The sequence below is a fragment of the Tinamus guttatus genome, unplaced genomic scaffold (genome assembly GCF_059628265.1).
Source record: "Tinamus guttatus ecotype Peru unplaced genomic scaffold, ASM5962826v1 Tinamus_guttatus_pri_ptg000153l, whole genome shotgun sequence".
NCBI lineage: Eukaryota > Metazoa > Chordata > Aves > Tinamiformes > Tinamidae > Tinamus > Tinamus guttatus.
In genome coordinates this window covers 1786268-1814252 of record NW_028288687.1, presented here as the reverse complement: position 1 = coordinate 1814252, position 27985 = coordinate 1786268, and the positions used below count along the sequence as shown (strand labels likewise).

Here is a 27985-nt window from a genome sequence, read left to right as displayed (position 1 = left end):
GCAGGGTGACCCAGTGTCACCAAGCTCAGCACTGAGCTTGGGTTTGTCACATTGGTGGGACCCCCATGACAGAGCAGTTTTCAGTCAAGGTGTTGCTCATGTTCACTAGCGCTAACCTGGGATCAGCCAGAGCTGCCTCCCCGTGTTCCTGCAGCCACAGGGACCTGGCTGCAGGTGTGGTGAGAAACTGCGCTCCTTGGGCTTCACTTTGAAAAATGCTTCAGAGCAAAATGGTTCCTTTCAACCTTAAGGATTCTATGATTCTGTGAAAAATGTTTCAGTAAGGATTTATTAGAATGCAGAATACAGAGATGTTATAGAGTCAATCTTTTTATATATGCATATATAGAGAGATACTGTCTATCAAGAGTAACAGAAGCAAAATTTTGGCAATTACTACCCATGCTCAAACCAGAAGTCAAGGGCTGGTGTTGCTCTTTTACAGGGTGGATGCACCCAAATGTCGTCCTCTGTAAAACACTCGTAGTTTAATTGTAGCCAAGAGTGATAACTAGCCAGAACAAAATTAAGAAAGCTTAGATTTTCCTTTTATAGCTTGCCCCCGCCCCAAAAAAAAAAAAAAAACAGACAGAAATATTTCCCACTTGGTCAAGCAGGGATATTCAACCCACCTCTCGAAGCCTCTGCAGCATTCGGTTATGGTGAGCAGACAGAGACAACAAGGTCACTTTGTAAAAGGAATTCTTTGGCTGTTGGTGTAGGGGCAGTATCTTACCCCTGGCCCTGCTTGCTGCAGCCCCACGGGTGTTTCAGGGCCCCACTAGCGCGGCAGGGCGCAGATGCGGTAGGGCCGGGGGTGCCGCGTCATGCCCAGGCGGTAGTGGAGGCTGGGCACGGTGTCCTGCGGCATCCGGAAGGTGAATTTCTGCAGCAGGGCCGTGAAGAAGAGGAAGAGCTCGGTGCGGGCCAGCTGCTCGCCCAGGCAGGCGCGCTTCCCTGTGGAGACAGCGGGAGCCCTGGATTTGCCCGTGCCCAGTGCAAGCAAAACTCCCCCAAGAGGGCATGGAATTCAGCTAGGAACATTGTTTGCAGGAGTTTTTGCTGGGCTCTGCTAGTGACTCGGGCAACCTTGGACTGAGTACTGAGAGTGGCCACCCTTTTCTTTAAGGCGTTTCTGATGTCTCCTGTGTGTTTTGTGGGACTTTATTCCTCCCTGTGGCTTCACCCTGCATGGGAAGGGAGCCAACGGGATGAGGGTGTTTGCTCTGCCCCAGCTGCACAAGTTGGGCTGCATGTGTGTATCCATGGGGCAAGGGGAGCTGCATTTGGGGCGAACATCAACCTGCTTCCGCTCCCAGCCCAGGAGCTTGGCCTGAAAGGGCTGGGGAAAACATCTACTTCCCTTACCTAGGGAGAATGGAATGAAGGCCTCTCTCCTGCAGAACTGGCCGTCCTTCAGGAAGTGCTCGGGGTTAAAAGCATCAGGGGTTTCCCACTCCTTCTTGTCCGTAAGCACTGAAGTCAAGTTGGGCAACAGAACGGTGCCCTTAGAGAAAAAGGAAAAATTTCACATTACGGCGTCCCCGTGGTTGGCTACTTGACAGCTGGAGCCAGAGTTACCTTGGGCACGAGGAAGTCCCCGAGCAGGGTATCACGCATGGTCAGCCGAGGCACGCCAGCAGGAATTACATTGCCACAACGCTGCAGCTCATGGACCACCGCGTTGGTGTAGTGCAGGCTGGCCTGGTCATTCAGGCCCGGCTGCCGGGTCTGCCCCACTACAGCATCGATCTCCGCTTGCACACGCGCTGCATGCCAGGAGCAAAGTCATCAAGAGCACAGTGAAAAATAATTTTTAAAAACACCATGTCTACAGAGCAACAGGGAGGTTGTTGTTAAATTCTCTCAAAGAAGGAAGCCATCACAAGGCCTAATATGTGATGAAGCACCCTATGCTCTGCAGTGTGCTGGGAAAATGAAGCCAAGGCCTCAGCACAGGCAACAGGGGTCTGTGCTGGCACTGCGGGGTGAACAGGTGGATGATTGACTGACCAACCCACTTGCCCCCCAACACAAGGGATATGGGAGGGAAAGACCAGGAGTGGGATCTGGACACATGGCTCATTTTACCTTGAATTTCTGGGTACGCGGCCATGTAGAGCAAAGCCCAGCGGAGGGTTGTGGACGTTGTCTCTGTGCCCGCAAAGAACAGGTCCAGCACGCAGGCCACAAGATTCTCCTCGCTGAAGCACCTGCTGCTGTCATCCTTAACAGAGAGGGGTTTGAGCAGCTCGTGGACGGTCGCAACCTGCCGCAGACCACGCTCAGCCTGCCCATCACTGAGCTCACCCCATGGCTTTGGTCAGATTCAGGGAGGCCCCTGCACCTTCCAGGTGGGAAGATGTACCCTGCAGTTGCCTTCCCCTCCCAGCAGCACTCCAGACTTGGCTTTGGGCTCAGCACAGCTATTTTGCCCCTTTTCTGCTTATCATAGAATCATAGAATCATAGAATGCTTAGGGTTGGAAGGGACCTCTAGAGATCATCTAGTCCAACCCCCCTGCATACGCAGGGACACCTAAAGCACGTGGCGCAGGACTGCATCCAAGCGGGTTTTGAAGATCTCCAGAGAAGGAGACTCCACAACCTCTCTGGGCAGCCTGTTCCAGTGCTCTGTCACCCTCACTGTTAAGAAATTTTTCCTTAAGTTCCTATGGAATTTTTGATGTTTCAGTTTCCGGCCATTTCCTCTAGTCCTATCAGTGGCCACCACTGAAAAGAGACCATGACCGTCCTCTGCACTCCCTCCCTTGAGGTATTTATATACACTGATTAGATCCCCTCTCAGCCTTCTCTTCTCCAGGCTGAACAGGCCCAGCTCCCTCAGCCTCTCCTCATAGGGCAGATGTTCCAGGCCCCTGATCATCCTTGTAGCCCTGCGCTGGACTCTCTCCAGCAGCTCCACATCCCTCTTGTACTGTGGAGCCCAGAACTGGACACAGTACTCCAGATGCGGCCTCACCAGGGCTGAGTAGAGGGGCAGGATCACCTCCCTCGACCTGCTGGAGACGCTCTTCTTAACGCAGCCCAGGATCCCATTGGCCTTTTTGGCCACGAGGGCACACTGCTGCCTCATGGTCAACTTGTCATCCACCATGACACCCAGGTCTTTCTCCGCAGAGCTGCTCTCCACAAGCTCGGTCCCCAGCCTGTACTGGTGTCTGGGGTTATTCCTCCCCAGGTGCAGGACCTTGCACTTGGCCTTGTTGAATTGCATGAGGTTTTTCACCGCCCAGTTGTCCAGTCTGTCCAGGTCCCTCTGGATGGCAGCACAGCCCTCTGGGGTATCGGCTACTCCTCCCAGTTTGGTATCATCAGCAAACTTGCTGAGGGAGCACTCTGTGCCTTCATCCAGGTCATTGATGAATAAATTGAACAGGACTGGACCAAGGACTGACCCCTGGGGGACCCCGCTAGCCACAGGCCTCCAACTAGACTCTGCACCGCTGATCACCACTCTCTGGGCCCTGCCATCCAGCCAGTTCCTTATATTTTAGTGCATTTGGTCCTGCTCCTTCAACAAACGCTGGCCAAAACCTGAGTAGACTTTTTCACACTGTCCCAAACCCGAGTCCTTCCCAGCTTTGCTTTGGCCATATTGGAGACACACATAGAGAATTAGAATTCATTTCTATTTGCTCCAAATTTCTAGCCCGTGCTGCTAGGTTGGCTGTGTGACTGACCTTGTCTATCTCCTGCAGGTAGCTGTCGATAAAGTCCCGGCTTTCAGTGGGCTGCCAGTCCTCCTTGTGCTTAGCAATTATGTCACACAGAAAATTTTTGAGCTGCTTCGAGATTTCAGCAAATGTGTGGTGAGGCCCGGGGATGTATTTCATGATGCCTGGGAAAGAGCTGTAGAGCTTGAGAAACAAGAAGAGAAGGGCACATGGGAGAGAGGAACAAAACAACCATTGTGCTATCAAAACCTCGTGCCTGCCAAGCCACGTTGATGAATTACCGTTCTGCAAGTCTGGAGGCCAACCCCAAAGGAGCAGCCAAGGTCTTAAACAAATTCATGCCCACATGGCTGGCCTGGCCGGGGAGCAATACCTGACTCATAGGGTGGCCGTGCAGCACCACCATCTTATCCAGCCGATGCAGCAGCTCTTGGAAGCGCTCGTTGTGGTACTCAAACCGCTCTCCAAAGGCGACGGAGCAGATGATGTTGGAGACGGCATTATTGATCTTAAAGTGAGGGTCAAATGGATGTCCTGGAGAAATGGAACAAAGAGGAGTGGGTTCTGCCCTGGCTCCCAGTTCAGGGGTGGTTTCATAGGGTGATGAAGTAAGGTGGGCGGAAAGAGATAAATGCCTTTGGAAACAGTGGAGCTCAAAGGTGCTCGCACTTCTTATGGGAGCTCAAAGTTAGCAGTGCTAAACACCTGCTACAAAGATTGCTTTGCTTGTTGCTTCCTGACATTAATCAGCTAATTTTGAGGTGTTTTTAGCAGACAGCAGCATGCAGGGCAGTCCTGTGGGTTTGGCCTCACCCTGCTCTTCCCCGATGGCATCAGTGAGGTACCGGCACTCCTCCTGTATCCGCTCCTCCAAGCTCTTCTTGCCCAGGCCAAAGTTTCTGAGTGTGGTCAGGGCAAATCTTCTCTGCTGCTTCCATATATGTCCATTAGAAAAGACCAGCCCTGGAATAGAAGGACAATAAAAACCCCACCGCGAGCTAAGGTAGCTCCTTTTTTTGGGTGAAAATGCGTTAACTCTGCTATTTGCAATGGCAGAGCAGTCGAGTGCATTGTGGTGGTTACAGATGACTTCATTCATAGAATCACAGAATCACAGAGTGCGGAAGGTTGGAAGGGACCTCTAGAGATCATCTAGTCCAACCCCCTGCACACGCAGGGTCACCTAGAGCACGTGGCACAGGACTGCGTCCAAGCGGGTTTTGAAGATCTCCAGAGAAGGAGACTCCACAACCTCTCTGGGCAGCCTGTTCCAGTGCTCTGTCACCCTCACTGTTAAGAAATTTTTCCTTAAGTTCCTTAAGTTTTGATGATTTAGTTTCTGGCCATTTCCCCTAGTTCTATTAGTGGCCACCACTGAAAAGAGGCCAGCACCATCCTCCCCACTGCCTCCTTTGGGGAACTTATAGACACTGATCAGGTCTCCTCCCCCTTCATGGGCAGACGGGTGTTTTGCAGGGTCCATGTTTAGACTTCCTGTCCCAAATACATGTCCTGGATGATACAAACTCACCACGTGGGCTAAAGAAGTCAGTGTCCACATGGAACCGTTGCCGATCTAGGAAGTTTTCACCTTGGTTTACAAGCACCTCCTTGACCATTTTGAAATCGCTGACGATGATCCAGTTCATGTAGCCTACGTTCATGCTGAAGATCTCCCCATATTTTTTTGTAAGCTAGTGGGGAAAAGGGAATGATCAAAGCCAAGGCGAACAAAGCTTAGTGGAGGGGAAGCAGATGGGAAATCCCAAGTCCTGGAGCCTTGCTATGGACCTGAGCAAAGCTACAGGGAACATCAGGGAAGTCGAGATGAGGAAGGGAGGAATAAGGGAGGAGAGAAGGCTTTTATTTAAGTGCTTAGTACCCAAATCAGTTGTCTGAACATGGTATTAATTGGTAGTAAATCAAAAAAAAAAAAAAAAAAAGAAACCTTCAGGCTATATTTTCAAGCATTGTCACTGTGTAAATGGGGCTTTCCCAGTTCCTGTCAGCCTCCTGCCCTCCCCAGCCAAAGCCACATGACTCCTATAGCGGTGGAGATAGCAGGTCCATTGCATCATGCCCTTTGCCCAGAGAAATGCCAATGTTTGTCTCTCCTCCACACCTGGACAGATCTTACTGAAATATTCCATCCACCTCCCCTGCCCTGGGACGTCTCTGGAGCCTCTTCCTCACCTAGTGGCTCCTTGTGGGCCACTTTGACTGGCATTGAGCCCTTTCCCCCCCACTGTAAGTGTCATGTACCCACCTGGCCCCTTCCCATCCACCCTTGGGTCTCCTTCACCCTCGGGGCTCTTTACCTTCTCCATTCCTTTCAGGGGGTCAATGAAGTCCACGGAGAGGACATTCCCCAGGAAGGGGAGGCGGAAAGGTCCCGGTGGGAAGTTTTTGGGCTTCCTGCTCTTCATGTAGTCAGCAACGAGCAGGAAGACGAGCAGGAAGACCAGGAGGGTCTGTATGGACATGCTGGAGATGCCCTCGCTCAGGAGGCGCAGCATGGTGAGGGTCATGTTGCCGGCAGCCCTGGCTGCCTGGATCTGCACCCAGAGATGGGCAAAGTGCACGTGGGAGACGGGCGCAAACGAGGAAGCCGCTTGTGCAGCGGCCCGCCTGCCCTGGCACGCCTCCCCACCTCCCTCCTGGACGGGTTATCACTTAAAAAGCAGTTTGATTCCTAGTGCTTAACTTCTCGTGCATTTCTTTTTATGAAAATATAAATAAGCAAAAAACATGTGCAGCCTTTCCTCACTTCTCCTGGCTTATATTACCCCGCAAAGCCGGCTGGGCAGTGTACTTGCCAGCTGAAACCAGAGACCCTAGATTGGAAATCCTCCCTGCAGCCTCTGGCTCACCCCTGCGCTCCCAGCTCCTTTCCTTGCTCCCATTGGCCCTGGCAGAGCCTAGCTGGGAGCTCTGCTTCTGCTTCCTGGCTGCTCCGCAGTGATTTCCAGCTGATCTGCAGTAACCGGGCATGAGTGCAGCGCCTTCATCCTCCACGGAATATATGATGTGGGATTCATGCATTTCAGAAATGCTTCTTACTTTTTTGTTGTTGTTGTAGGTTTTGGGTTTTTGTTGATCACAATAATTATAAAAGGAAAGGACGGCAAATGATTGCATCCATTTATTCTCTTCCATGTGGCACTGTAAAGGGAATCAGTGCAGCTGCAGCAATAACATCAAGCAAGTTTGAAACAGGAAAAGAGGGGAAGCTTGTTTGCTAAGCCACAGCAAATAGAAGATTGCTATTTTTAATTGCACAATTTTAACTGTTTAACTGTAAAACTGTACTTAAGGCTCTCATCACTGGAATGTGGCCATGGATGGCATTAGGCTTTTTAGGAAGGGAAGGCCAGGAAGGAAAGGTGGGAGAGTGACCCTTTACATGAGAGAGCAACTGCAATGTTTGGAGCTCTGCCGAGGCGAGGACGAAGTGCGAGTCAAGGAAAGGTTTAAAGGTCAGGCCAACAGGCACGACACTGTGGTAGCTGTTCACTACAGGCCTCCTGACAAGGATGTGGATGAGGCCTTCTATAGGCAGCTGCAAGAAGTCTCATGATCACAGGCCCTGGTCCTTATGGGGGACTTTGGCCACCCTGATATCTGCTGGGATAAGCACACACCTAGGAGCAGACAGTCCAGTAGATTCCTGCAGAACATTGTGGATAACTTCTTGATATAGGTCATAGATGAAGGGAGGGGCAAGACCACATGGGAACAGTATAGGAACGTAGTCAGAGAATTCAGGCATGCAGTGAGGAAGGCCAAGGTCCGTTTGGAATCAGAGTTAGCCAGAGATCTCAGGGACAACAGAAAGGGCTTCTACAGCTATATTAGCAGCAAGAGAAAGGCTAAGGAATACATGGGCCCACTGCTGAATGGGCTGGGTGCCTTGGTGACAGCGGATGCAGTGAAGGCAGAGTTACTAAATGCCTGCTTTGCTTCCGTCTTGGAGTCACAGAACCCGGACACAAGAGAGAAAACCCGGAAAGAGGAAGACGTTCTGCTGGTCGAGGAGGATTAGGGTAGAGATCTTTTAGGCAAACTGGACATGCCTAAATCTATGGGCCTGTATGGGATGCACCCAAGAGTGCTAAGGGAACTGGCAGGACTTCTTGCTAAGCATCTCTCCATCATCTTCAAGAGGTCATGGAGAGCGAGGGAGTGGCAAGAAGACTGCAGGAAAGCCAATGTCACTGCAATCTTGAAAAAGGGCAAGAGGGAGGACCCGGGAAAATACAGGATGGTGAGCCTCCCCTCCGTTCTTGGAAAGGTGCTGGAGCAGTTCATCTCAGAGACCATCTCTAAGCGTACAAAGGAAAAGAAGGTGATCAGGAGCAGTCAGCATGGCTTCATGAAGGGGAAGTCATGCTTGACCAATCTGATAGCCTTCTATGATGGGATAATGGGCTGGATGGATGAGGGGAGAGCAGTGGATGCTGTCTACCATGACTTCAGCAAGGCTTTCGACATCATCTTCCCATAACATCCTCATGGGGAAGCTCTGGAAGTGTGGACTAGATGAGTGCACAGTGAAGTGGCCTGAGAACTGTTTGGATGGCAGAGCTCAGTGGGTTGTGATAATTGGGGCTGAGTCTAGTTGGAGGCCTGTGGTGTCCCCCAGGGGTCAATACTGTTCAACTTGTTCATCAGGATGAGGGGACAGAGTGCACCCTCAGCAAGTTTGTGAACAAGTGAGCAAGTTTGTGTTGCTATTCAGAGGAACCTGGAGAGTTTGAAGAGTAGGGCAGAGAGGGACCTCATGAGGTTCAACGAGTGCAGGGTCCTGCACCTGGGGAGGAATAACCCCAGACGCCAGTACAGATTAGGGGCTGACCTGCTGGAAAGCAGCTCCGTGGAGAGGGGTTTGGAAGTCCTCGTTGACAAGAAGTTAACTGTGAGGCAGCAATGTGCCTTCATGGTCAAGAAGGCCAGTGGGATCCTGGCCTGCATCGCGAGGAGTGTTGCCAGCAGGTCAAGGAAGGGGATCCTCCGACTCTGCTCACCTCTGGTGAGGCTGCACCTGGAGTACTGTCTGCAATTCTGGGCTCCCCAGGACAAGAGGGACATGGAAATTCTAGAAAGGGTCCAGCATAATGAAGATGATTAAAAGACTGGAAGATCTATCATATGGGAAAAGACTAAGCCATCTGGGCCTTTTTAGCCTGGAGGAGATTGAGAGGGAATCTGGTCAATATGAATAAATACCTGAGGGGAGAGTGTAAGCAGGATGGGGCCAATATGTGAGCCAATATTTGAGCAGGATGGGGCTCAAATACTGTGTTCCGCTTTGGGCCCTTCACTGCTAGAAAAACATAGAGCTGCTGGAGGGTGTGCAAAGAAGGTCAATGAAGCTGGTGAAGGGGCTGAAGCACGGTTAAACACGATGATAAGGGTTTTTTTTTTTCTTTTTTTTTCCCAGCCACAATGATTCTATGATTCTTTGACCTCCCCCGGTTCTGATGCTTTGAGAGGGTGGCTCCTTACCCATGTCCAGTCCTGGAAGGTGAGAAAAGAAGGTGAAAGACTGGAGCCAAGGGCAGGGGTTTCTCCATCAGCTTCTTGCAGGAGCTTGGTCAAGTCTTCTGCATTTAATAAATACATTAATTTAGCTCTGGTCTGCATGTTTCCACTTAATGAATCTGCAAAATCCAGCAGCAGCAGCTCTAGCTTGGTAGCATCATGTGGCAGAAAGAGCTCCCAAGGTCAAACCATTATCTTCTAGTCTTGCGTGCCTCAAGGCCACCTAGCCAGACCCTGTGCCCTAAGTCACCTTGTTGCAAGGGAAGAGCAGGGTGACCCAGTGTCACCAGGCTCAGCACTGAGCTTGGGTTTGTCACATTGGTGGGACCCCCATGACAGAGCAGTTTTCAGTCAAGGTGTTGCTCAGGTTCACTAGAGCTAACCTGGGATCAGCCAGAGCTGCCTCCCTGTGTTCCTGCAGCCACAGGGACCTGGCTGCAGGTGTGGTGAGAAACTGCGCTCCTTGGGCTTCACTTTGAAAAATGCTTCAGAGCAAAATGGTTCCTTTCAACCTTAAGGATTCTATGATTCTGTGAAAAATGTTTCAGTAAGGATTTATTAGAATGCAGAATACAGAGACGTTATAGAGTCAATTTTTTATATATGTATATGTAAAGAGATACTGTCTATCAAGAGTAAAAGAAGCACAACTTTTGGCAATTACTACCCATGCTCAAACCAGAAGTCAAGGGCTGGTGTTGCTCTTTTACAGAGTGGATGCACCCAAATGTTGTCCTCTGCAAAACACTCCTAATTTAATTGCTGCTAAGAATGATAACTAGCCAGGACAAAATTAAGAAAGCTTAGATTTTCCTCTTAGAGCTTGCCCCCCGGCCAAAAAAAAAAAAAAAACCAGAAAGAAATATTTCCCACCTGGCAGAGCAGGGATCTTCAACCCACCTCTTGAAGCCTCAGCATCATTCGGTTATGGTGAGCAGACTTTACTTGTCTTTACTATAGGGACGCTTTGTAAAAGGAACTCTTCTGCTGTTGATGTAGAGGCAGTATCTTCTCCCTGGTCCTGCTTGCTGCAGCCCCACGGGCATTTTGGGGCCCTGCTAACGCGGCAGGGCGCAGATGCGGTAGGGCCGGGGGTGCCGTGTAATTCCCAGGCGGTAGCGGAAGCTGGGCACGGTGTCCTGCGGCATCCGGAAGGTGAATTTCTGCAGCAGGGCCGTGAAGAAGAGGAAGAGCTCGGTGCGGGCCAGCTGCTCGCCCAGGCAGGCGCGCTTCCCTGCGGAGACAGCGGGAGCCCTGGGTTTGCCCTTGCCCAGTGCAAGCAAAACTCCCCCAAGAGGGCATGGAATTCAGTCAGGAGCATTTTTTGCAGGAGGTTCTGCTCTGCTCTGCTAGTGACTTGGGCAACCTGGGACTGAGTACTGAGAGTGGCCACCCTTTCCTTTAAGGCGTTTCTGAGGTCTCCTGTGTGTTTTGTGGGACTTTATTCCTCCCTGTTGCTCGTCTCTCCAGGAGAAGGGAGGCAACGTGAGGAGGATATTTGGTCTGCCACAGCCACACAAGCTGGGCTGGACCTGTGTGTCCGTTGGCTGAGGAGAGCAGCATTTGAGGCGAACATCAACCTGCTTCCCCTCCCAGTCTGGGAACTCACAGTGAAAGGGCTGGGGAAAATATCTGCTCCCCATTACCTAGGGAGAATGGAATGAAGGCCTCTCTCCTGCAGAACTGGCCATCCTTCAGGAAGTGCTCGGGGTTAAAAGCATCAGGGGTTTCCCACGCCTTCTTGTCCATAAGCACTGAGGTCAAGTTGGGCATCAGAATGGTGCCCTTAGAGAAAAAGAAAAAATTTCACATTACAGCATCCTTCTGGTTGGCTACCCGACAGTTGGAGCCAGAGTTACCTTGGGCACGAGGAAGCCCCCGAGCAGGGTGTCCCGCGTGGTCATCCGGGGCACGCCAACAGGGATGACATTGCTGCACCGCTGCAGCTCATGGACCACCGCGTTGGTGTAGGGCAGGCTGGCCTGGTCATCCAGGCCCGGCTGCCGGGTCTGACCGACCACAGCATCAATCTCTGCTTGCACACGCGCTGCACGCCAGGAGCAAAGTCATCCAAACCACATGGAAAAAAAAATTAAAAAAACAAAAAACATATCTACGGAGCAACAGGGGAGGTTGTTGTGAAGTTCCCTCAAAGAAGGAAACCATCACAAGCCCTAATATGTGATGAAGTGCCCCATGCTCTGCAGTTTCCTGGGGCAATGCAGCCAAGGCCTCGGCACAGGCAACAGGGGTCTGTGCTGGCACTGCGGGATGAAGAGATGGCTGGAAGGACTGACTAACCCCTCACCCCACTGTACATGGGATACGGGAGGGAGAGAGCAGGAGTGGGTTCTGGACACATGGCTCATTTTACCTTGAATTTCTGGGTACGCAGCCATGTAGAGCAAAGCCCAGCGGAGGGTTGTGGACGTTGTCTCTGTGCCCGCAAAGAACAGGTCCAGGGTGCAGGCCACAAGATTCTCCTCGCTGAAGCACTCGCTGCTGTCATCCTTAACAGAGAGGAGTATGAGCAGCTCGTGGACAGTGGCAACCGCCCACAGAACGTGCTCAGCCTGCCCAGCGCTGAGCTCACCCCATGGCTTTGGTCAGATGCAGGGAGGCCCCTGCACCTTCCAGGTGGGAAGATGCCCCGTGCAGTTGCCTTCTCCTCCCAGAACCACTCCAGACTTGACTTTGGGCTCAGCATGGCTCTTTTATCCCTATTCTACTTATATTTTAGTGTATTCGATCCTGCTCCTTCAATAAACGTGCCGTGAAAACCTGAGTGGAGTTTTCCACACTTCCCCAAACCCAAGTCCTTCCCAGCTTTATTTGGACATATTGGAGATACACATAGAGAATTAGGGTTCATTTCTAGTTGCTCCTGATTTCTAGCCCAAGCTGTGGAAGGGCTCGGCTATATGACCGACCTTGGCTATCTCCTGCAGGTAGCTGTCGATGAAGTCCCGGCTTTCGGTGGGCTGCCAGTCCTCCTTGTGCTTAGCAATTATGTCATGCAGATAATTTTTGAGCTTCTTTGAGATTGCAGAAATGGTGTGGTGAGGCCCGGGAACGTATTTCATGATTCCTGGGAAAGAGCTGTAGAGCTTGAGAAACGAGAAGAGCACATGGAAGAGAGGAACAAAACAACCATTGTGCTATCAAAATCTCGTGCCTGCCAAGCCACGTTGATGAATTACTGTTCTACAAGTCTGGAGGCCAACCCCAAAGGAGCAGCCAAGGTCTTAAACAAATTCATGCCCACATGGCTGGCCTGACCGGAGAGCAGTACCTGACTCATAGGGTGGCCGTGCAGCACCACCATCTTATCCAGTAGATGCAGCAGCTCTTGGAAGTGCTCGTTGTGGTACTCAAACCGTTCTCCAAAGGTGACGGAGCAGATGATGTTGGAGACAGCATTGTTGATTTTAAAGTGAGGGTCGAATGGATGTCCTGAAGAAGTGGAACAAAGAGGAGTGGGCTCTGCTGTGCTTCCCCGTTCAGGAGTGGTTTCATAGAGTGATGGACAGCAAGGGGTGCAGAAAGAGCTAAAGGCCTTTAGAAACAGTGGAGCTCACAGGTGCTCACACTTCTCAGGTGAGCTCAAAGCAAGCAGTGCTAAACACTCCTTATAAATACTGCTTTAGTTGTCACCTCCTCACATTAATCTGCTAATTTTGAGGATTTTTTTAGCAGACAGCAGCATGCAGAGCAGTTCTGTGAGTCTGGCCTCACCCTGCTCTTCCCCGATGGCATCAGTGAGGTACCGGCACTCCTCCTGTATCCGCTCCTCCAAGCTCTTCTTGCCCAGGCCAAAGTTTCTGAGTGTGGTCAGGGCAAATCTTCTCTGCTGTTTCCATAGATGTCCATTAGAAGAGGTCAGCCCTGGAATAAAACGACAGAAAACACCGCACTGTGAGCTAAGGTAGCTCCTGTTATCGGGTGCTCTGCAATGGCAGAGCAGCCAAGTTTTTTGTGGTGGTCACAGATGGATTCATTCATGGGCAGACAGGTGGTTTGCAGGGTCCATATTTAACCTTTCTGACCCAAATACACGTCCTGGATGGTAAGAACTCACCGCTTTGGCTAAAGAATTCAGTGTCAAGAGGGATTTTTGGCCGATCGAGGAAGTTTTCACCGTGGTTTACCAGTACCTCCTTAACCATCTGAAAGTTATTGACGATGATGTAGCTCATGCTGCCCATGTCCACGCTGAAGATGTCCCCATATTTTTCAATAAGCTAGGGGGGGAAAAGAAATGATCAAAGCCATGGAAAGCAAAGCTCAGTGGAGGGGAAGCAGATGGGAAATCCCAAGTCCTGGCGCCTTGCTATGGACCTGAACAAAGCCATAGGAAACATCAGGGAAGTCGAGATGCAGAAGGGAGGGGTAAGGAGGGAGAGAAGGCATTTAAGTGGATGATTGATCCTGGAAAGGCCTCTTCTTTTTTTCTCCTTACCAAAATTACTGAGCAGAAGTTGGTGCTAATTGGCTGTTAATTAACTAAACCCCTTCAGTCTACATTTTCAAGTCTTGTCTCTACTTAAGTGGGGCTTTCCCAGCTCCTGTCTCCCTCCCTTCCCAGCCAAAGTCAGAGGACTCCTATATGAGTGGTGATAGCAGCTCCATCACATCATATCTTTTGCACAGAAGTATGCTAATGTTTGCATCTCCTCCACATTAGAACAGAGCTTATGCAAACTTCCCAACCCCCTCACTTGCCATGGGAGGTCTCTGGGGCCTCCTGCTCACCTGACTTGCATTGAGCCCTTTCCCCCCACTGTAAGTGCTGTGTACCCACCTGGCCCCTTCCCATCCACCCTTGGGTCTCCTTGGTCCTCGGGGCTATTTACCTTCTCTACTCCTTTCAGGGGGTCGATGAAGTCCATGTAGAGGACATTCCCCAGGAAGGGGAGGCGGAAAGGTCCTGGCGGGAAGTTTTTGGGCTTCCTCCTCTTCATGTAGTCGGCAATGAGCAGGAAGACGAGCAGGAAGACCAGGAGGGTCCGTATGGATACACTGGAGATGCCCTCGCTCAGGAGGCGCAGCATGGCGAGGGTCATGATGCCGGCAGCCCCGTCAGCCTGGATCCGCGCCCGGAAATGGGCAAAGTGCACGGGGAGATGGACACACGAGCAAGTCGCTAGTGCAGCTGCCCGCCCGCCCTGGCACGCTGCCTCGCCTCCCTGCCGGACGGGTTATAGTTAAAAAGCAGTTTGATTCCTCCACACTTGCCAGGATGACACCAGAGACACTGGGCTGGAAGTCCTTGCTGCAGCCTCTTGCTCACCCCTGCCCTCCCGGCTCCTTCCCTCGGTGCTGGTGGCTGCAGCAGAGTCCGTCCAGGAGCTCTGCTCCAGCTTCCTGGCTGCTCCACAGTGATTTTCCGCTCTTCCACAATGCCCTGGCGTGAGCGCAGCACCCATATCTGTTCCAGTAAACATGATATGAGATCAGTGCATTTTAGAAATGCCTTTTTTTTTTTCCCAAATGATTGGAATGATTAAAAAAGGAAAGGATTGCAAAGGATTGCAACAATTTATTCTCTTCGTGAGGCACCGTAAAGGGAACCAGTGCAGTTGCAGCAACAACATCATGCAAATTTGGAACAGCAAAACCAAAGAGGGGAAGCTTGTTTGCTAAACTAAAGCAAATAGTACAGGTTGTGCATGCGTACCAGAGGTCAGACACACTCCAGAGTGCAGGCAGATGAAGGAAACCCATGTCCTGTCCCGAGCAGCCTTGAAAACTTCAGAGGGGAAAAATCAGACAGATCTTTCACATTTCCTTGCTTTCAGAAAGAAAAAAAAAAGGAAGAAAAAAAAAAAGAAGAAAAACAACAAAGGGAGGGAGTCTGTAGCGGCATTAATCAAAAATGAAAGCGGATTAAAATGGTCACAGGCAGGGCCCCCTCACAGAATTGGTGAGGGATGTGCTGTGCAGAGGACACTCCCATGTGGCACCAATCTGCAATTGCACCAGGCCTGTGAAGGAAACTAAATCCAGTGGCAATGAAATGTCATTTAATTTTCCTGCTACCCCTCTGGTGGCTGACACGTGCATACATATACAAGTCACTTATGAAGGGTTAGAGGAAAAATAAAAAAGGGGAGGACATAAGTTTTGCTGGGTTCAGTGCCGAGCAAAAGCATGCCAGGGACAGCGTGGCACATATTCTCAAAGAGTTACTGTTTGGTTACATAAATAGGAAAACTCAGTACAAATTGCACACTTTTAGTTTATTTACTGGGCTAAGTCTCGACACTCTTCTGGAGTGAGCCCTGGGTGGGCAGCAGTTGTGTCTCACAGTGTTTTGGGAACATCCTTGGGCGATCCAACTGGAGCAAAACCCCAATCTTCGTTGGGACAAAAGTGATGAAGAGGAAGATGGAGACCTCCCAGTGTGAAGCTGCCACTTCGCTTTGTCCATCGGCAGCTGCTGGCTCCCTCCTGCCTGTCATGCTCCTTGTCTGTGGCTAAACCAGGCCCAAGCACCTCCAGAATGATTTTTTAACAACTTTTCCACTGCATATTTTATTAGCACAAACCATTTAGGGTAAACCTATCCTCCTCAAAGTGTAACATTAAATTTTTATAGCTGTTTGACACCTGCCTGGAAGCTCCAGCTCAACATGGCCTTTGGTAGAGGCTGCTTCTACCACCCTATAGCTTCCTCAAACTTCAAGTACATGCACAAAATATTAGCAAGTGAGATGCTGCTGTTGCAAGGCTGAGATATGATCTCTGCACATAATGTGGGAGCACGGGGATCTTGTACCATAGCAGAGCTGAGGCTGCCTGCGACAGTGAGGTTGGCTGCTGGCCACGGCCACCTGGACATTCAAGCCAACATAGAGATGTGAGCACAGAGTGCACGTCCTAGCCCACCTTGTCCCAGGAACATCCAGAGACATCCAAAGCACAATGGGCTGGTGGGGAAAAGGGCCGTTTTCCCCATGGCAGCCCCTTGGAGTGCTTAACAGCGAGGCAGCGCCCGGATCTGGAAGGGCTTGGGGCAGCGTGTGAGGCTTAGCGTGAAGTCGAAGCTCAGTGCTGCATGCGCCGGTGCCTCGAAGGTGAATCTCTGCAGGAGGGCCGTGAAGAAGATGAAGAGCTCCGTCCTGGCGAGCTGCTCGCCGGGACAAGCCCGCTTGCCTGGCAGGGGAGGAGAAAGCAGCTGGTGAGACATGGGCTTGGGTGATGGAAAAACCCAGCCTATCCTGCCACAAGTTTGCAGACAATAGGGATTTCCCTTAAAAAAAATAGCAAAACCCTTAATTTAGTGCCCGATGCTTCCTCTGGTGCTAAGGAGCTGGGGCACTTGCTGGTGCTGCTGGCCAGGCCAGCCCCAAGGCGGGGATGGTGCAGGTCCGAGTCACTACTCGTGCAGGGGACTCACTGTCCTGGCCGTCCCTCCTCTTGCGCGCACGCCTTTTGGTGCGGAGCTTTTCTCCTTCGCAAGGTTAGGTGGCAATGTTCACCCACACATTTTGCAGAAACCTTCCCCAGAACTTGGCTGCGAAGCTCAGCGCCAAGGCTGTGCGGGGAGCCCAGCGGGCGAAAGGAGGCAGGAAAAGCCTATTTATGCAGCTAATGCAAGAGGAAAAGCCTTATTTTCATCTTGTACTAATAAATTAACTCCCACCACCCCCATGGTACAGCTCAGGGCAGTCAGCGTTAACTGTTGCAGGTTTTTTTGATGATGGAAATGCTGGATGTGGGCGGCTACTAGAGATGGGAAGCCGGACAAGGAGCAGCATCCCCTGCTCTTGTAGGATTCTTAAAAAAAAAAAAAAAACAACAACCACATTGCATGGGCAAAAAGAACATTTCCCCCTGCATTTGTACCTGCAGAGAAAGGCAGGAAAGCCTCCCGCTTCCTGTACTGGCCATTTTCCAGGAAATGCTCAGGATTAAAGGTGTCTGGTGTCTCCCACACGTTTTTATCAAACATGATAGAAGTCAGGCTGGTCATCAGTGTGGTGCCCTGTGGGAGAAGGGCACACTGAGAAGAAGCACCAAGAATTGTCAGACCAATTTATTATTAGCTCTGGTCTGCACACAAAGTGAAATATGTATTTTTCTTGAGAAGAAAATGTTATTTTTAACCAATGTGATTAAGTGAGGGTGAAAACCAGTGTGAATGTTAACTTTCATGTATATTTGTATCACTGAGGGACTGTATTTTGTGCTAGTGTCACTGACTACAAGCCAATTTTACATCAGTAAAGTTAGGTTCCCGTGGGAATTTGGAGTAATTTAACCAAATAATTTTCAACGGATCCTCTTTATTGTGCTATTTAAAGCAGCACAATATCTGATTAAAGCCCACATTCTCCATCAGAAAAATAAAAAAAATTCCGAGCGACGTGGAGCAAAATGCCCAAGTACTTTGGTTTTAATTTTCCATGAAGTAACCACTCAGGTTCATGAAAAAGACTAAATCTATCTTACTTGTGAAATTTGCTTTTATAAAGCTAGAACAGTACATAGGCATCAGGTGCTACTTTTTTCTTAGATGATTTTTGATACTCTGTGTCCCTATCCAATCTCTTCTGTTCACTTCCCTATTCCTCTTGGACCAATATTCACATGATGTGTGAAAAGGATCTTGTCTAAAGTTGAGAAGCAAACTTTATAAAAGTGAAAATGATGACCAGTGTCATGGCTCTGCCATAGGATCTCCTGCATGAAGAGGTGAGATCCATAACACCTTTACCATGCTCACGCTCCTATTTTCTGTGTCATTGGGATATCTGGGTAAGATCCTGCTGGTTGGTTCCCTTCCAAGTCAAAGTCTGAGGACTTTTGAGGCTGTGCCATGACCAACCTGACTCCTATGAGTGAAGAGGACGTTTTTCTGCCTGTACCTTGGGCAGGTGGAAGCCTGCCAGGGTGGTGTCGCTGGTGGACATCCTGGGGACCCCCAGGGGCACAATGTTGCCCATCCTCAGCACCTCGCTCAGCACCGCGCTGGTGTATGGCATGTTCTCCTTGTCGTCCATCGCCGGCTGGCGCGACTGCCCGATCACGCTGTCGATTTCCAGCTGCACTTTCTCTACGGAATGGGAAAGAAAAGGGATCTATGCTCAAAAAGCCAGAGGTTTCTACTGAGACAGTCATGACTTGTTGGTTTTCCCTTCTAGATTTTTCATACTAAAAGAGTTTTCTGAGTTTCAGCTCTCATTGTGTTCCAAATCCAACCCAGGATGGGGTGGTTTTGGCTTTCCCCAAACCATCTGCGGTTCCCTGCTGATGCTCCCACCTTGGACATGGGGGTACGTGGCCATGTAGAGGAGGGCCCAACGGATAGCAGTGGCAGTCGTCTCGGTGCCAGTCAGAAAGAGGTCCAGGGTGGAGCACAGCAGGTTTTCTTCATGGAAATAAGAGCTGGGGTCACCCTTGCACTTGGGAAGAAAAGGAAAATGGAAATTAAGGGACTTAAGGAACTTGTGGAACTTATTTAGGAGAGTCGTGCCTTCATAGGCGCAGTTGCAAACTTTCTGTGCATAACTCAAACCAGCAAAATAGCTCTAGGTCTCCTCTACTCATTCTTTGGGCTTCAGGTAGCAGGTCCCCTTTCACACCATACCTTTTCTATCTCCTTCAGGTAGCAATCAATGTAATCCCCTGATTCAGCCAGGCTCAGCTCCTCCTTGTGTTTTGCAATCACTCCTTTCACAAAGCATTTCAGTTTCTCCCAATGCCTAAAGATTTTCCTAAAGGGTCCTGGAAGCCATCTCATTACCAAGGGGAAAGCATTATACAGCTGCAAAAGCATCAAGCAGACAGAACAAAATCATATTTCTTCAGTTAAAAAAAGCAGGGTGCCGCCATTCAGACCGTACAATTTATTAGTTCTGCTAGCTCCACTAGTTATTTTAACTTGCTTGCTGTATTTTATGTATAAAAACATGTAAAACAATACTCGTGGTCATTTCCCTTATAAAATGACTCTTTTTTTTTTTTTTCCCCACAGGGAAAAGCAAGATTACCTTAGAAATGTGGGTTTTCCAAGCACTTAATGCACGAGTGAAGTTGGAAAGTAATCAGAATGGCTTTACCTGGCCCCAAAAGCTCCCTAGGAGTAGCAGGGTTTCAGCCAGCGAGTGCAGCAGCTCCTGGAAGCGGCTGTCATGGTAGTCGAAGCGGCTCCCAAAGGTTATGGAGCAGATAATGTTTGAGACGGCGCTGTTAATTTTGTAATGAGGGTCAAACGGTTGACCTGGAGGAAACAGGAGTAGAGGCACAGCGTTTTATTTTTTTTTTCCCCCCTTTGTTTAATCTCAGGCAAAAGTGCTGCCTAGGAGGTTAGCAGTTCTTACCCCAGTGGAGATGCAGGTTGGCACCCCGGCCCCAGGATGCCTGGTCTGCTCTAACCCACCACCAACCCACAGCATCGTCCTTCCCCAGGGATGTTGGTTTTGCCCGTTGCAAATTGAGAATGAGGAAGGTGGATGCAGGTGCTGGGGTGGATCCTGGCTTGGTCTGACTCTCTGATCCTCCTGAGGGTTGCACGAGATGGTGCTTTCCCAACGCAGAGTGGCCAAGGCAGGATTTGAACCATTTTCCCCAGCAAATCCCTCAGGGTGACTGTGCTCATTGGCATGGTTAATTGAACATGACGAATATAGGATGTTAGTTTTATAGATAGGAAATGCAGACTTGCATTTCATTTTTTTTCCTGATGATGCCCGTACTCCATTTAACTGAGCCAAGTCTGGTGTGATGTCCACTATATATTTTCCCTTGGGAGAGCCATTGACCAGCAGCTGGATCAGTGCCCTCCAGAGCATCCTGGAGTCTTGCAGCTTCCCAAGCATCCCTGAGAGCCACTTGGCATGACATGCCAGCCTGGCATCCATCCAAAGCCAACTCTACCTGGGAGCTGCCCTGGGTCGGTGAGGAGCATCGCTCTTCAATGCAAGGGGCTGTGCTCAGCACGGCTGGTCTTTCCGCTCCACGAGAAAATAATTTCACTCGGAGGGTGCTCAGAGTGATGGACATGATCACTACCCATCATTACCAATGTGAAGAAAGACCCAAAACAGCAGCTTAATTAGTTTATTGATTAGGACTGTGAAGGGCTATAATCAATTGGCCACATGAGGTATTTGGCCTGTTCAGCGCAAGAGCTATTAAAATGGAGCAAGTTCAGTATATAATTTTGTGATTCCTATTTAGATCTTTCTTGTTTACTATATATAGCTCTATAGAATTAGCTCAACCCCATCTGCTTCTATTTAAAGCTGAAGTGCAACATCACCCATGTACCAACATACAAATTATTCTTACTAATATCCCTCTGGCAATTCTTAAAAGCCGGACTACAAAAGAGCAAGGCGCATGCTTCATCTGTGCACAACACAAAAGGAAACCCTGACTAAACAAGTTCTAAAATACTTTGCAAAACCAAGGACAAGCAGAGGTTAACTGTGCCTCTGAGTACAAGAGCTTGATACCATGAGAACTGCATTTATGATTCCACAGAGCAGAGGAAAGGTTTCCTTAGCCATATAAAAATGCAAGTTATAATTTAACATCTACTAGGTATTTTGCCCCGTATTGATAAGGCCTAAAATAAGTGCTAAAAGGCAGAGTCTAGAGCTGCAAGATAAAGATTTGGTGCTACCAGAGAAATACTCTGCATGTTAGAAGCTGTATAAAAATAGTTTTCCTTCCCTTGATTCCCTGGGCAAAAAGTTAGCTGAATGTTTAGGACATGATGGTCTGTGTTAATGGTTTACCTTTCTCTTCCTCTATTATCTCCACAAGATATCGGCTCTCCTCTTGCACTTTTTCCTCAAAGCTTACAGAAATGCTTTTCAGTGTTGACAAAGCAAACTTTCTCTGTTGCCTCCATATATGCCCATTTGATGATATAAGCCCTGTAAATAGAAAAAAAAAAAACAAAACCTCTTTCTATGTCATGTATGAGTGGCCAGATCCAGAAATGGCCATTGCCCTTAAAAAAATAAAAATAATTTAAAAAAGCAAACAAAACCTTAAACATTTAAAATCTATAGTTTTGCCTGGGAATTAAAATTCAAGAGTAATTGGCTTATGCTAAAGATTCTAGTTTTATGGATTTGCTTTAATCTGCTACTTTGTCACTTTGCGTGGGAAAAAAAGGTGTAAGCCAAAATACTATAAGTACTATCACGCTGTTGGCAGCGCTGCAAGCAGGAGTACTGGTTCCCATTCTTTGGAGCTGCATGCTCCGAGCAGAGAGAAGTAAAGGAGGACTTAAAACCAAGAGGAAAACTCTTCAAGTCACGGAATGCTTTGCATTTCTTTCCCAGTTTTTATTGAGGTAAACGCCTGAGTACGGACTGCTGAAATGCGGTTCCTAGTTAGGAGCAGGGAATGGGTTGCTTTTGGGCACTGAAATCTCTCTCGTTCATAAAAGGGCTCCCAGAGAGATTAAAATGTGCACCTATGAGGTTATTAGGCCAAGTTTGGTTCTTGCCTACCTCTATGCAAACTTTTATAGATACCATGTAGCTGAAATCAGCCTGTTTCTTTCATTCCAATTGTTATTGCTCTGCATAGCTGAAGAATTTGCACCCACATCCTCATAGCTCTACTCACCAAAGCCTTTAAAAATTTCTTGAAGAAGTGGAATGTTCGGACGATCTGCAAATATTTCGGCCTGATGGACAAGAGCTTCTCTCACCATCTGGTATCCGTTGACTACCACAAATGTCAGGCTTCCAAACTGCACGCTGAAGATGTTGCCATACCGAGGAGTGAGCTGAAAGAAAGGCTCCTCTGAGCTCCCTGCTCTCTGTATTGGCCTGAGAGCGAGAAGAGGAAGATTTTCCAAACCCTCCTGGACAAGATCTTGAGCAATTTGGTTTGACTTTTAATTTACTCCTGCTTGGAGCATGAAATTGGGCTAGAAATCTCCACAGGTCCCATCCAACCTAACCTATTTTATGAGTCTACAGAGGCTGGAAATGGCATAAAAACACTAGCAAGCTGCAGTGCGGACGAGGTGCTGGTTATGCTCAGTAGCAGGTATGACCTGGCTTTCACCAGCTGGTCGCACCCTTAGCTTGCCCGGTCATGAGGACAGGACTTTTTGCCCTGTACCTGCAGGGCAGTGTGACAAAAAACATGCTCTTCCCTTCTTCTCCTCAGAATGGCACTACCTGGGTCACCAAGTCCAGGCTCTTGCCATTGAAGGCAAAGCATGACAAATAATCCCTTTTCATGAACTTTGCATCAGACACAGTGCCATTTCTTGTTCCAGCTGTCCCTGTCAGAAAGTGGTTCAGCTGCTGATGGCTAGACTTTTCTGCTATTTCTAAGCCTGAATGCATTCATGGCCAGTTTGTAGCCATTATCCTGGCATGAATATTGCTAATACTAGTCTCTCCTCTTCAGTATTTAATTCTCTGATGTCTATGAGAAGGCAATCGTGTCCCCTCTCTCTCTCTCCACTTTGCCAAGTAGCTCTGTCCAAGCTTACTTCAGTGTAGCTCTATGTGAATGGCCACACATGGTCACCCTGAATTTCTCTGGTGACTCATGAAACCACTCGGGGCCGAATAGGTTGCTAAGTCACTACGTGAATGAGTGCTATTAATTATATTACTGACAAAATATCCTGAGGACATATCCTAATTCTCTCCATATGCCCCATATCAATATCTCTTTCATGATATAATGCCTAGAAGCCTAAGTCTCAGTCCTAGGGATTTTGTGGTTATGTAGTTGCTTCCCACAGACCCTAGGTCTTGGTAGTACATAGAGATATGTTCATAAAGTATCTGTATTTCAAGAGTCTTCAGCTCTGACCATGCTTCCTTTTTGCAGCAGCAGATCTCACAGGATAGTTTTTCCTGACAGAGTGTGACAGTCTTTGAGGAAAAAGAGGCCGTTTTGGAGCCTGAGAGCTTTGGCAGTGCCTCTTGGAGAGTTCCATGAATGGGATAGCTGGGTATGATTTTTCCTCAACATACCCAACCTAGTGTTGTATGTTGTAGAAAACCTTTATACCACAAACGTAATGATCACTTTGGTGGCTAAAGCTTTGCAGGTAGGTGGCTGCCTGAGCCCTCCCCAGAAGGTCCCTTGGGAGACACTCGTATTTGTAACCAGCAAGTCAGAGCCTGATTTACGTCTTTCAGCACATATTCTCAATACGTATAATTTATCACATTGTCATTGCCTTTGGGGAAGTCAGGGCTCTGGAAGGCTGTCTAGACCTGTCTCCACTTCTTTTATGTGATACAGAAGTCACCACAGGGATATTTAACTTTGGGTCTTAATATTTCTTTCACATACACAATAGGAGAAATTCTTGTCCTGTGAGCATAGAGAAGGACACTGAAATTTTCAGAGGTGCTTTGTATAGTTGAAACTCTTCATTTATCAAAGGATACTCTCCTGCCTCAGGCAGAAGAAGCATCCATGGTCAGATGGGAAGAATGAGGAGGAACATATAGGATTTCTTCCTCAGGATTCTTTCCATCAGACCGATCTGGAAGAAGAGGTGACAGGAAGAATAAAACCAAGAACTGCCATCTATTTCAAAGTTTGTTTTTTTTTTTTTTTTAATATGTATATAGCTAGTTATTCAGAGGCTGCCTCTGCTTCTTGGGTTTAGTGACAGAACTCCCTTAGAGGTAAAGCATTAGAAGTAACATAAACATCCATGGAGCTCTTACCTTCTGCAGCGCAAGGTGGAGGGGCCGCTTAAAATCCACAAAGGTTCCCACAAGAGGAAAAAGCTGTGGCCCTGGAGGGAAATTCCTGGGACGTCTCTTTCTCAAAAGGTCAACAATCAAAAGAAACGTGACCAGAATCACCAGGAGAATCTGACCATTCAGCTTTTCCAGCAGAGAAAGTAAAATGGACCAAAATGGATTCTGCATCTTGGCTGATGAACTCACAGTTTTTCATCCCAGAGAGGGACCTCGTACTTGATGCTGGTGTTAAACTTGCTGAAACAGGAGTAAGAAACAGGTGAAAAACTTGCTCAACTTGTACAGCAAGCAAGCTAAGGTGTTGATTGCTTAATGGGGACCGAACTTGCCATGCGCCAGCTACTTTCTCATGTACAGCTATTGCCAGAAGACCTGTAGAACAACTGAGCTAAAAAACTAGGACCTCAAGAAGCAATGGCAACATCTCAAATATTCGGCCAAACAAAAGCAATCTTGCAAAGCTATAGCTTTACATCTCTGCCAAGTCCCTCAACTTCCTTACGGTAGAATATGCCTGCCTTCTGCTTTTTACAGGGACCTCCTTTATACAGATACCTGACTGGGATTATAAGCATTAAAACATTTGAGGTTAGAAGAAAGCAGCTTACTTGGCTAAATACATATGGTGGGCGTTGCATAATTTAAAAAACTGTAAGGCATCTGAGGTGATGGACACCATCTGAGTCGCGAAAGGGCTGATCCTGTTAAGGGCTAAGCACCTTCTGCAAAGGGCCGACTGCCCTCGACGTGCTCCGAGGGCCACCAGGCTTTGCTGGAGTGCGGTGAAGTTCAGGCAGGGGGAAGCCCTGGAGGGCTCTGCCCAGCCACTTAAATGAGAGTTAAAGGAGCTTACTTCAGAGAGTGAGAACATAGGCTCATGCGATTGCTAGCTAAAGGAGAGATTGGAACTTATGCATTTAAATCTCCTGGGTTTTCTGAAAATCTCCTCTGAATAAAGCTTCATGCTGTCCTGGGCACAGCTGCAGCCAGACCAAGAGTGACCTCTGTGTCCAGGAACCAACCTCATACCAGCTGCCAGTATTTCAGCTACAACTTGTTTCCAGCTCCTTCTTTTTTCCCTTTGAAAAACTGTACTTTGCCAGTGACCTACACGTCTATTGAGGCAAAACTGTCAATAATGATTTTAAGATGATTTTTCTTAGACATCTTGGTGAAAATTTCACAAGAATTATATATTTTTATTGGCTGGAGTATTTTTTCAGAAAGCTTTTTTTTTTAGAAAAAGGAAAGGCATTTTTTTCATGGAAAATAATCTTTTGTCAAAAATGGTGACATTTCTCTAGTCTTTTCTCTCCTTCAGAAGAGAAGGTTTTTCATTGCCTCAGTGAATGCAATGATAGTAGAAGTACATGCAGGCTGTAGGACACACCTGCCCCTTATTGTAGGATATTTTTTTAGGGTGAGGGCTATCCAGAATCCAACAGCTTTTGTTTTGAAACAATATTTACAGGTTTCTGGGTCCCACTATGCACCACATGATCTATCAACACAAATTTTACCCATCCCTGTATCACAGCTATGAGCAGTGGTGCTTGGGTATTCTTTGCTTGTCCCCATGTAGGTGCATCCGCGGAGTTCCTAAACCTGCTTGGGTCGATGTATCTATTCCAGACTTCCCCATGGGATGAACCGATCCTTGCTAAAGGCTAAACAAGCGTAGTGGGCTTGTGCTCTTAATCCTGGCATCAGGGAGATGGCTCGGTTGGTGGAGGTGTCAGCCTACAGCACGCTCAAAGGGACTGTGATGATAAGGCGTCAACTTCTGCTAGCCCAGTTTCACTCCTCTGTTCCTCCTCATGCCATATGATTTGTCAGTACGCACAGAGTGCAGATCACTGTACCACTTGTGGCTGCTGTGAATTGGGCTGCGTGCAAAGCCAAGGTGTTAATGTGTTCTTCTGGGTGGTGTTGTGGGGGTGGATGCATCGTGGTTGACAGGAGAAATGTTATTTTTAGCTGTAGGAGCACATTTTGCATGTACTCACATGTGTCTTGTCAGTCAGAAACCTCATGCCTGTTACTTTGCCTTGAAGCTTCACATGTCCAAACCTATCTCTTCACAAAGGCCTTAACATGCCAGATTTACTAAACACTGGGGAGGAGCATTCCCATGTTACCAGTATTCTCCTAACCTCAGTGAACAGCAGCAGAAGCCAGTTACAAAACTTCATTGTAATGATGCTATTGCTGGCCGATGGCTTTTAACCAAATCAGTTCTCAGCACACAGTGATGTGCAGATCCCGAATGTGCTCAGAAAGTCACATCACCGTCATGCATGGACTGGGAAAAAGTGTTGGACATTTCCTAATTTGTAGTCTGTACAGGATCCAAGCTGCAACATCCTGCTCTGTTATTTTGGAGCAGTGCCCGATGCTTAGTGCGTGTATGCTCAAGACCTAGCAGGGACATAATGTTGTGGTTCTTCCTAAGCTGCAATTGAGAAATTTAGGCAGAAATCTGTAGTGGACCTGGAGACCTTGTAGCCCCCTACAAGGATAAATTCACCTTCCCCTCTTCCTCCTAGAGCAACTCCTCTGACACCTGTACATGACTTGGTGAGCACCTTACCTGAGCTGTCGGATCCCGTGGTAGATACAGTATGCCATATTGCATGGACACACAAACATCACTGCTTGAATATTAAGGCATCTTGAACAGCCAACAGACATAAATTGGCCCATATGCTTTGTACCTTCTTCCCTGGCTAGATGTCTAACTGTGTGCAGAAGGTTTTGAACACAAAGAGAAACATTCTGTTAAAAATGTAATTACCATTTGTTTTTCAAGATATAGTATCCCATTATTTTTTCCAAAGAAGTGAAATTCAATAAGATTACAACAGAATGTAGTCCAACAGTTACCGTACTTTCAGAGCATTATTTAAGCTACAGAATTTCTTAATGATTAGAAACATATGTAGGAAAAATCACATGCAAAATGAGAATGACTGGAGACAATTTTTCCCCCCAAACACTTTTTTTTTCAATCAAGTAACAGCTCATCCACCACGGTAATTCACCTCACAGTCTTCATGGCTAGGAGGATACTACAGGTGTTAGCCTCCCACATACCTGGTGAGCGGATGCTTTGGTGAAATATCGACATACATCAATTAAGTCAATGGGGCCACTCTGATTCATACCGAGGAGTGCATAGCTTCTGTTTTTTTCCCCATATATCAGGCACAAAAGAGCAATACAACTTTCATCCCTGGCAAACAGCAATGGATTTAAGTCTCTTACCACCCTGATTTGCGTTGTGAGACCATGTCCTAAGGGGCTTTCACCTGCAGCGGCTGCTTCGCCATCCAGTTCAGGTCCTAACGGCAATGGCAGCTCTGGATACTCATGTCTCTTGAGAGCTTGGTTCACTGAAACAGCAGAAATCTATAGGCATTTTTTTTCAAAAACAGAAAATGAGGAATCAGCAGAGTCCTGGGGGAGTCAAACCTTCCAGATCAAGCTTGGACCAGACGCATCTGAACGTACCATTTCTGCTGCCCTTAGTGTGACTTTACCAGGACTTAAGTGACCCATGGGGGCTCAGGTTCCTCTGAGAAACCGGCTGCAACCCCAACACCAGGGAGGAGATGCTGTACTGACTCCTCTGCATTTGTGGACAACACCAACGTGCCTCCTGTTTTGTATCTTCTCTCACTTCTACCAAAATGTAGCTGCAAGTATTCTCCATGTTTTTTCTGAGAAGCTCCTTGAATTCTCACCTATTAACTCCCGGCCATGACTGAGTTTCCAGCATCAGTTAAAGCTGCAAGAGAGACAACTGAGACCACAAAGGGGTGCACGGATGCATGGTGTGCGTAAGCCAGGTGGGGTGAGTACCCCTGCGAGTTGGCCAGTGGGGCAATCCAGAAGAGATCCCAGGAAATATGATCCTTCTTTTATAGACATAAATTTCTCTGATGTTGACGCCAGTTGCAGTAAAGAGATTTTGTTCACAATCGTTAACCCAGTAAGGAAAGGAGGCTGCAAAAAGCACTGCTGAGAGCACTCG

At 48.2% G+C, this 27985-nt stretch overlaps 3 protein-coding genes across 3 annotated transcripts; all 3 read right to left on the bottom strand.

Moving 5' to 3' along the window:
• Window positions 1–666: 666 nt before the first annotated feature.
• Window positions 667–6225, bottom strand: LOC148595104 (cytochrome P450 2J4-like). The gene is made up of 9 exons (XM_088522479.1): window positions 6016–6225; window positions 5229–5391; window positions 4511–4660; window positions 4071–4231; window positions 3704–3880; window positions 2092–2227; window positions 1582–1769; window positions 1369–1507; window positions 667–957 (listed from the first exon to the last, which is right to left on the bottom strand). The coding sequence occupies exons 1-9, from the start codon at window positions 6223–6225 to the stop codon at window positions 782–784; spliced, it is 1500 nt and encodes a 499-aa protein (XP_088378605.1). The 3' UTR covers window positions 667–781.
• Window positions 6226–10284: 4059 nt separating this feature from the next.
• LOC104575681 (cytochrome P450 2J2) lies at window positions 10285–14337 on the bottom strand. Its single transcript, XM_088522465.1, has 9 exons — window positions 14092–14337; window positions 13317–13479; window positions 12974–13123; window positions 12531–12691; window positions 12169–12345; window positions 11613–11748; window positions 11098–11285; window positions 10885–11023; window positions 10285–10472 (listed from the first exon to the last, which is right to left on the bottom strand). The coding sequence occupies exons 1-9, from the start codon at window positions 14299–14301 to the stop codon at window positions 10297–10299; spliced, it is 1500 nt and encodes a 499-aa protein (XP_088378591.1). The 5' UTR covers window positions 14302–14337; the 3' UTR covers window positions 10285–10296.
• Window positions 14338–16214: 1877 nt separating this feature from the next.
• On the bottom strand, window positions 16215–26659 carry LOC104575680 (cytochrome P450 2J2). The gene is made up of 10 exons (XM_010223026.2): window positions 26543–26659; window positions 23914–24189; window positions 21830–21992; window positions 20986–21126; window positions 19303–19463; window positions 18831–19007; window positions 18504–18645; window positions 18109–18296; window positions 17087–17225; window positions 16215–16393 (listed from the first exon to the last, which is right to left on the bottom strand). The coding sequence occupies exons 2-10, from the start codon at window positions 24118–24120 to the stop codon at window positions 16215–16217; spliced, it is 1497 nt and encodes a 498-aa protein (XP_010221328.2). The 5' UTR covers window positions 24121–24189; window positions 26543–26659.
• Window positions 26660–27985: the final 1326 nt, after the last annotated feature.

Excerpts from the sequence above, each read along its gene's own strand:
- LOC104575680 (XM_010223026.2), bottom strand. The coding sequence starts at position 24,120 with ATGCAGAATCCATTTTGGTCCATTTTACTTTCTCTGCTGGAAAAGCTG. Across the intron at positions 19,464-20,985 it reads GATAATAGAGGAAGAGAAAG|GTCAACCGTTTGACCCTCAT; the intron begins GTAAACCATTAA and ends TGTTTCCTCCAG. Across the intron at positions 19,008-19,302 it reads TAGGGAGCTTTTGGGGCCAG|CTGTATAATGCTTTCCCCTT; the intron begins GTAAAGCCATTC and ends ATGCTTTTGCAG.
- LOC148595104 (XM_088522479.1), bottom strand. The coding sequence starts at position 6,225 with ATGACCCTCACCATGCTGCGCCTCCTGAGCGAGGGCATCTCCAGCATG. Across the intron at positions 4,232-4,510 it reads TGCCATCGGGGAAGAGCAGG|GACATCCATTTGACCCTCAC; the intron begins GTGAGGCCAAAC and ends CCATTTCTCCAG. Across the intron at positions 958-1,368 it reads CTTCATTCCATTCTCCCTAG|GGAAGCGCGCCTGCCTGGGC; the intron begins GTAAGGGAAGTA and ends CTGTCTCCACAG.
- LOC104575681 (XM_088522465.1), bottom strand. The coding sequence starts at position 14,301 with ATGACCCTCGCCATGCTGCGCCTCCTGAGCGAGGGCATCTCCAGTGTA. Across the intron at positions 13,480-14,091 it reads CCCTGAAAGGAGTAGAGAAG|CTTATTGAAAAATATGGGGA; the intron begins GTAAATAGCCCC and ends TTCCCCCCCTAG. Across the intron at positions 13,124-13,316 it reads TGAATTCTTTAGCCAAAGCG|GGCTGACCTCTTCTAATGGA; the intron begins GTGAGTTCTTAC and ends GTTTTATTCCAG.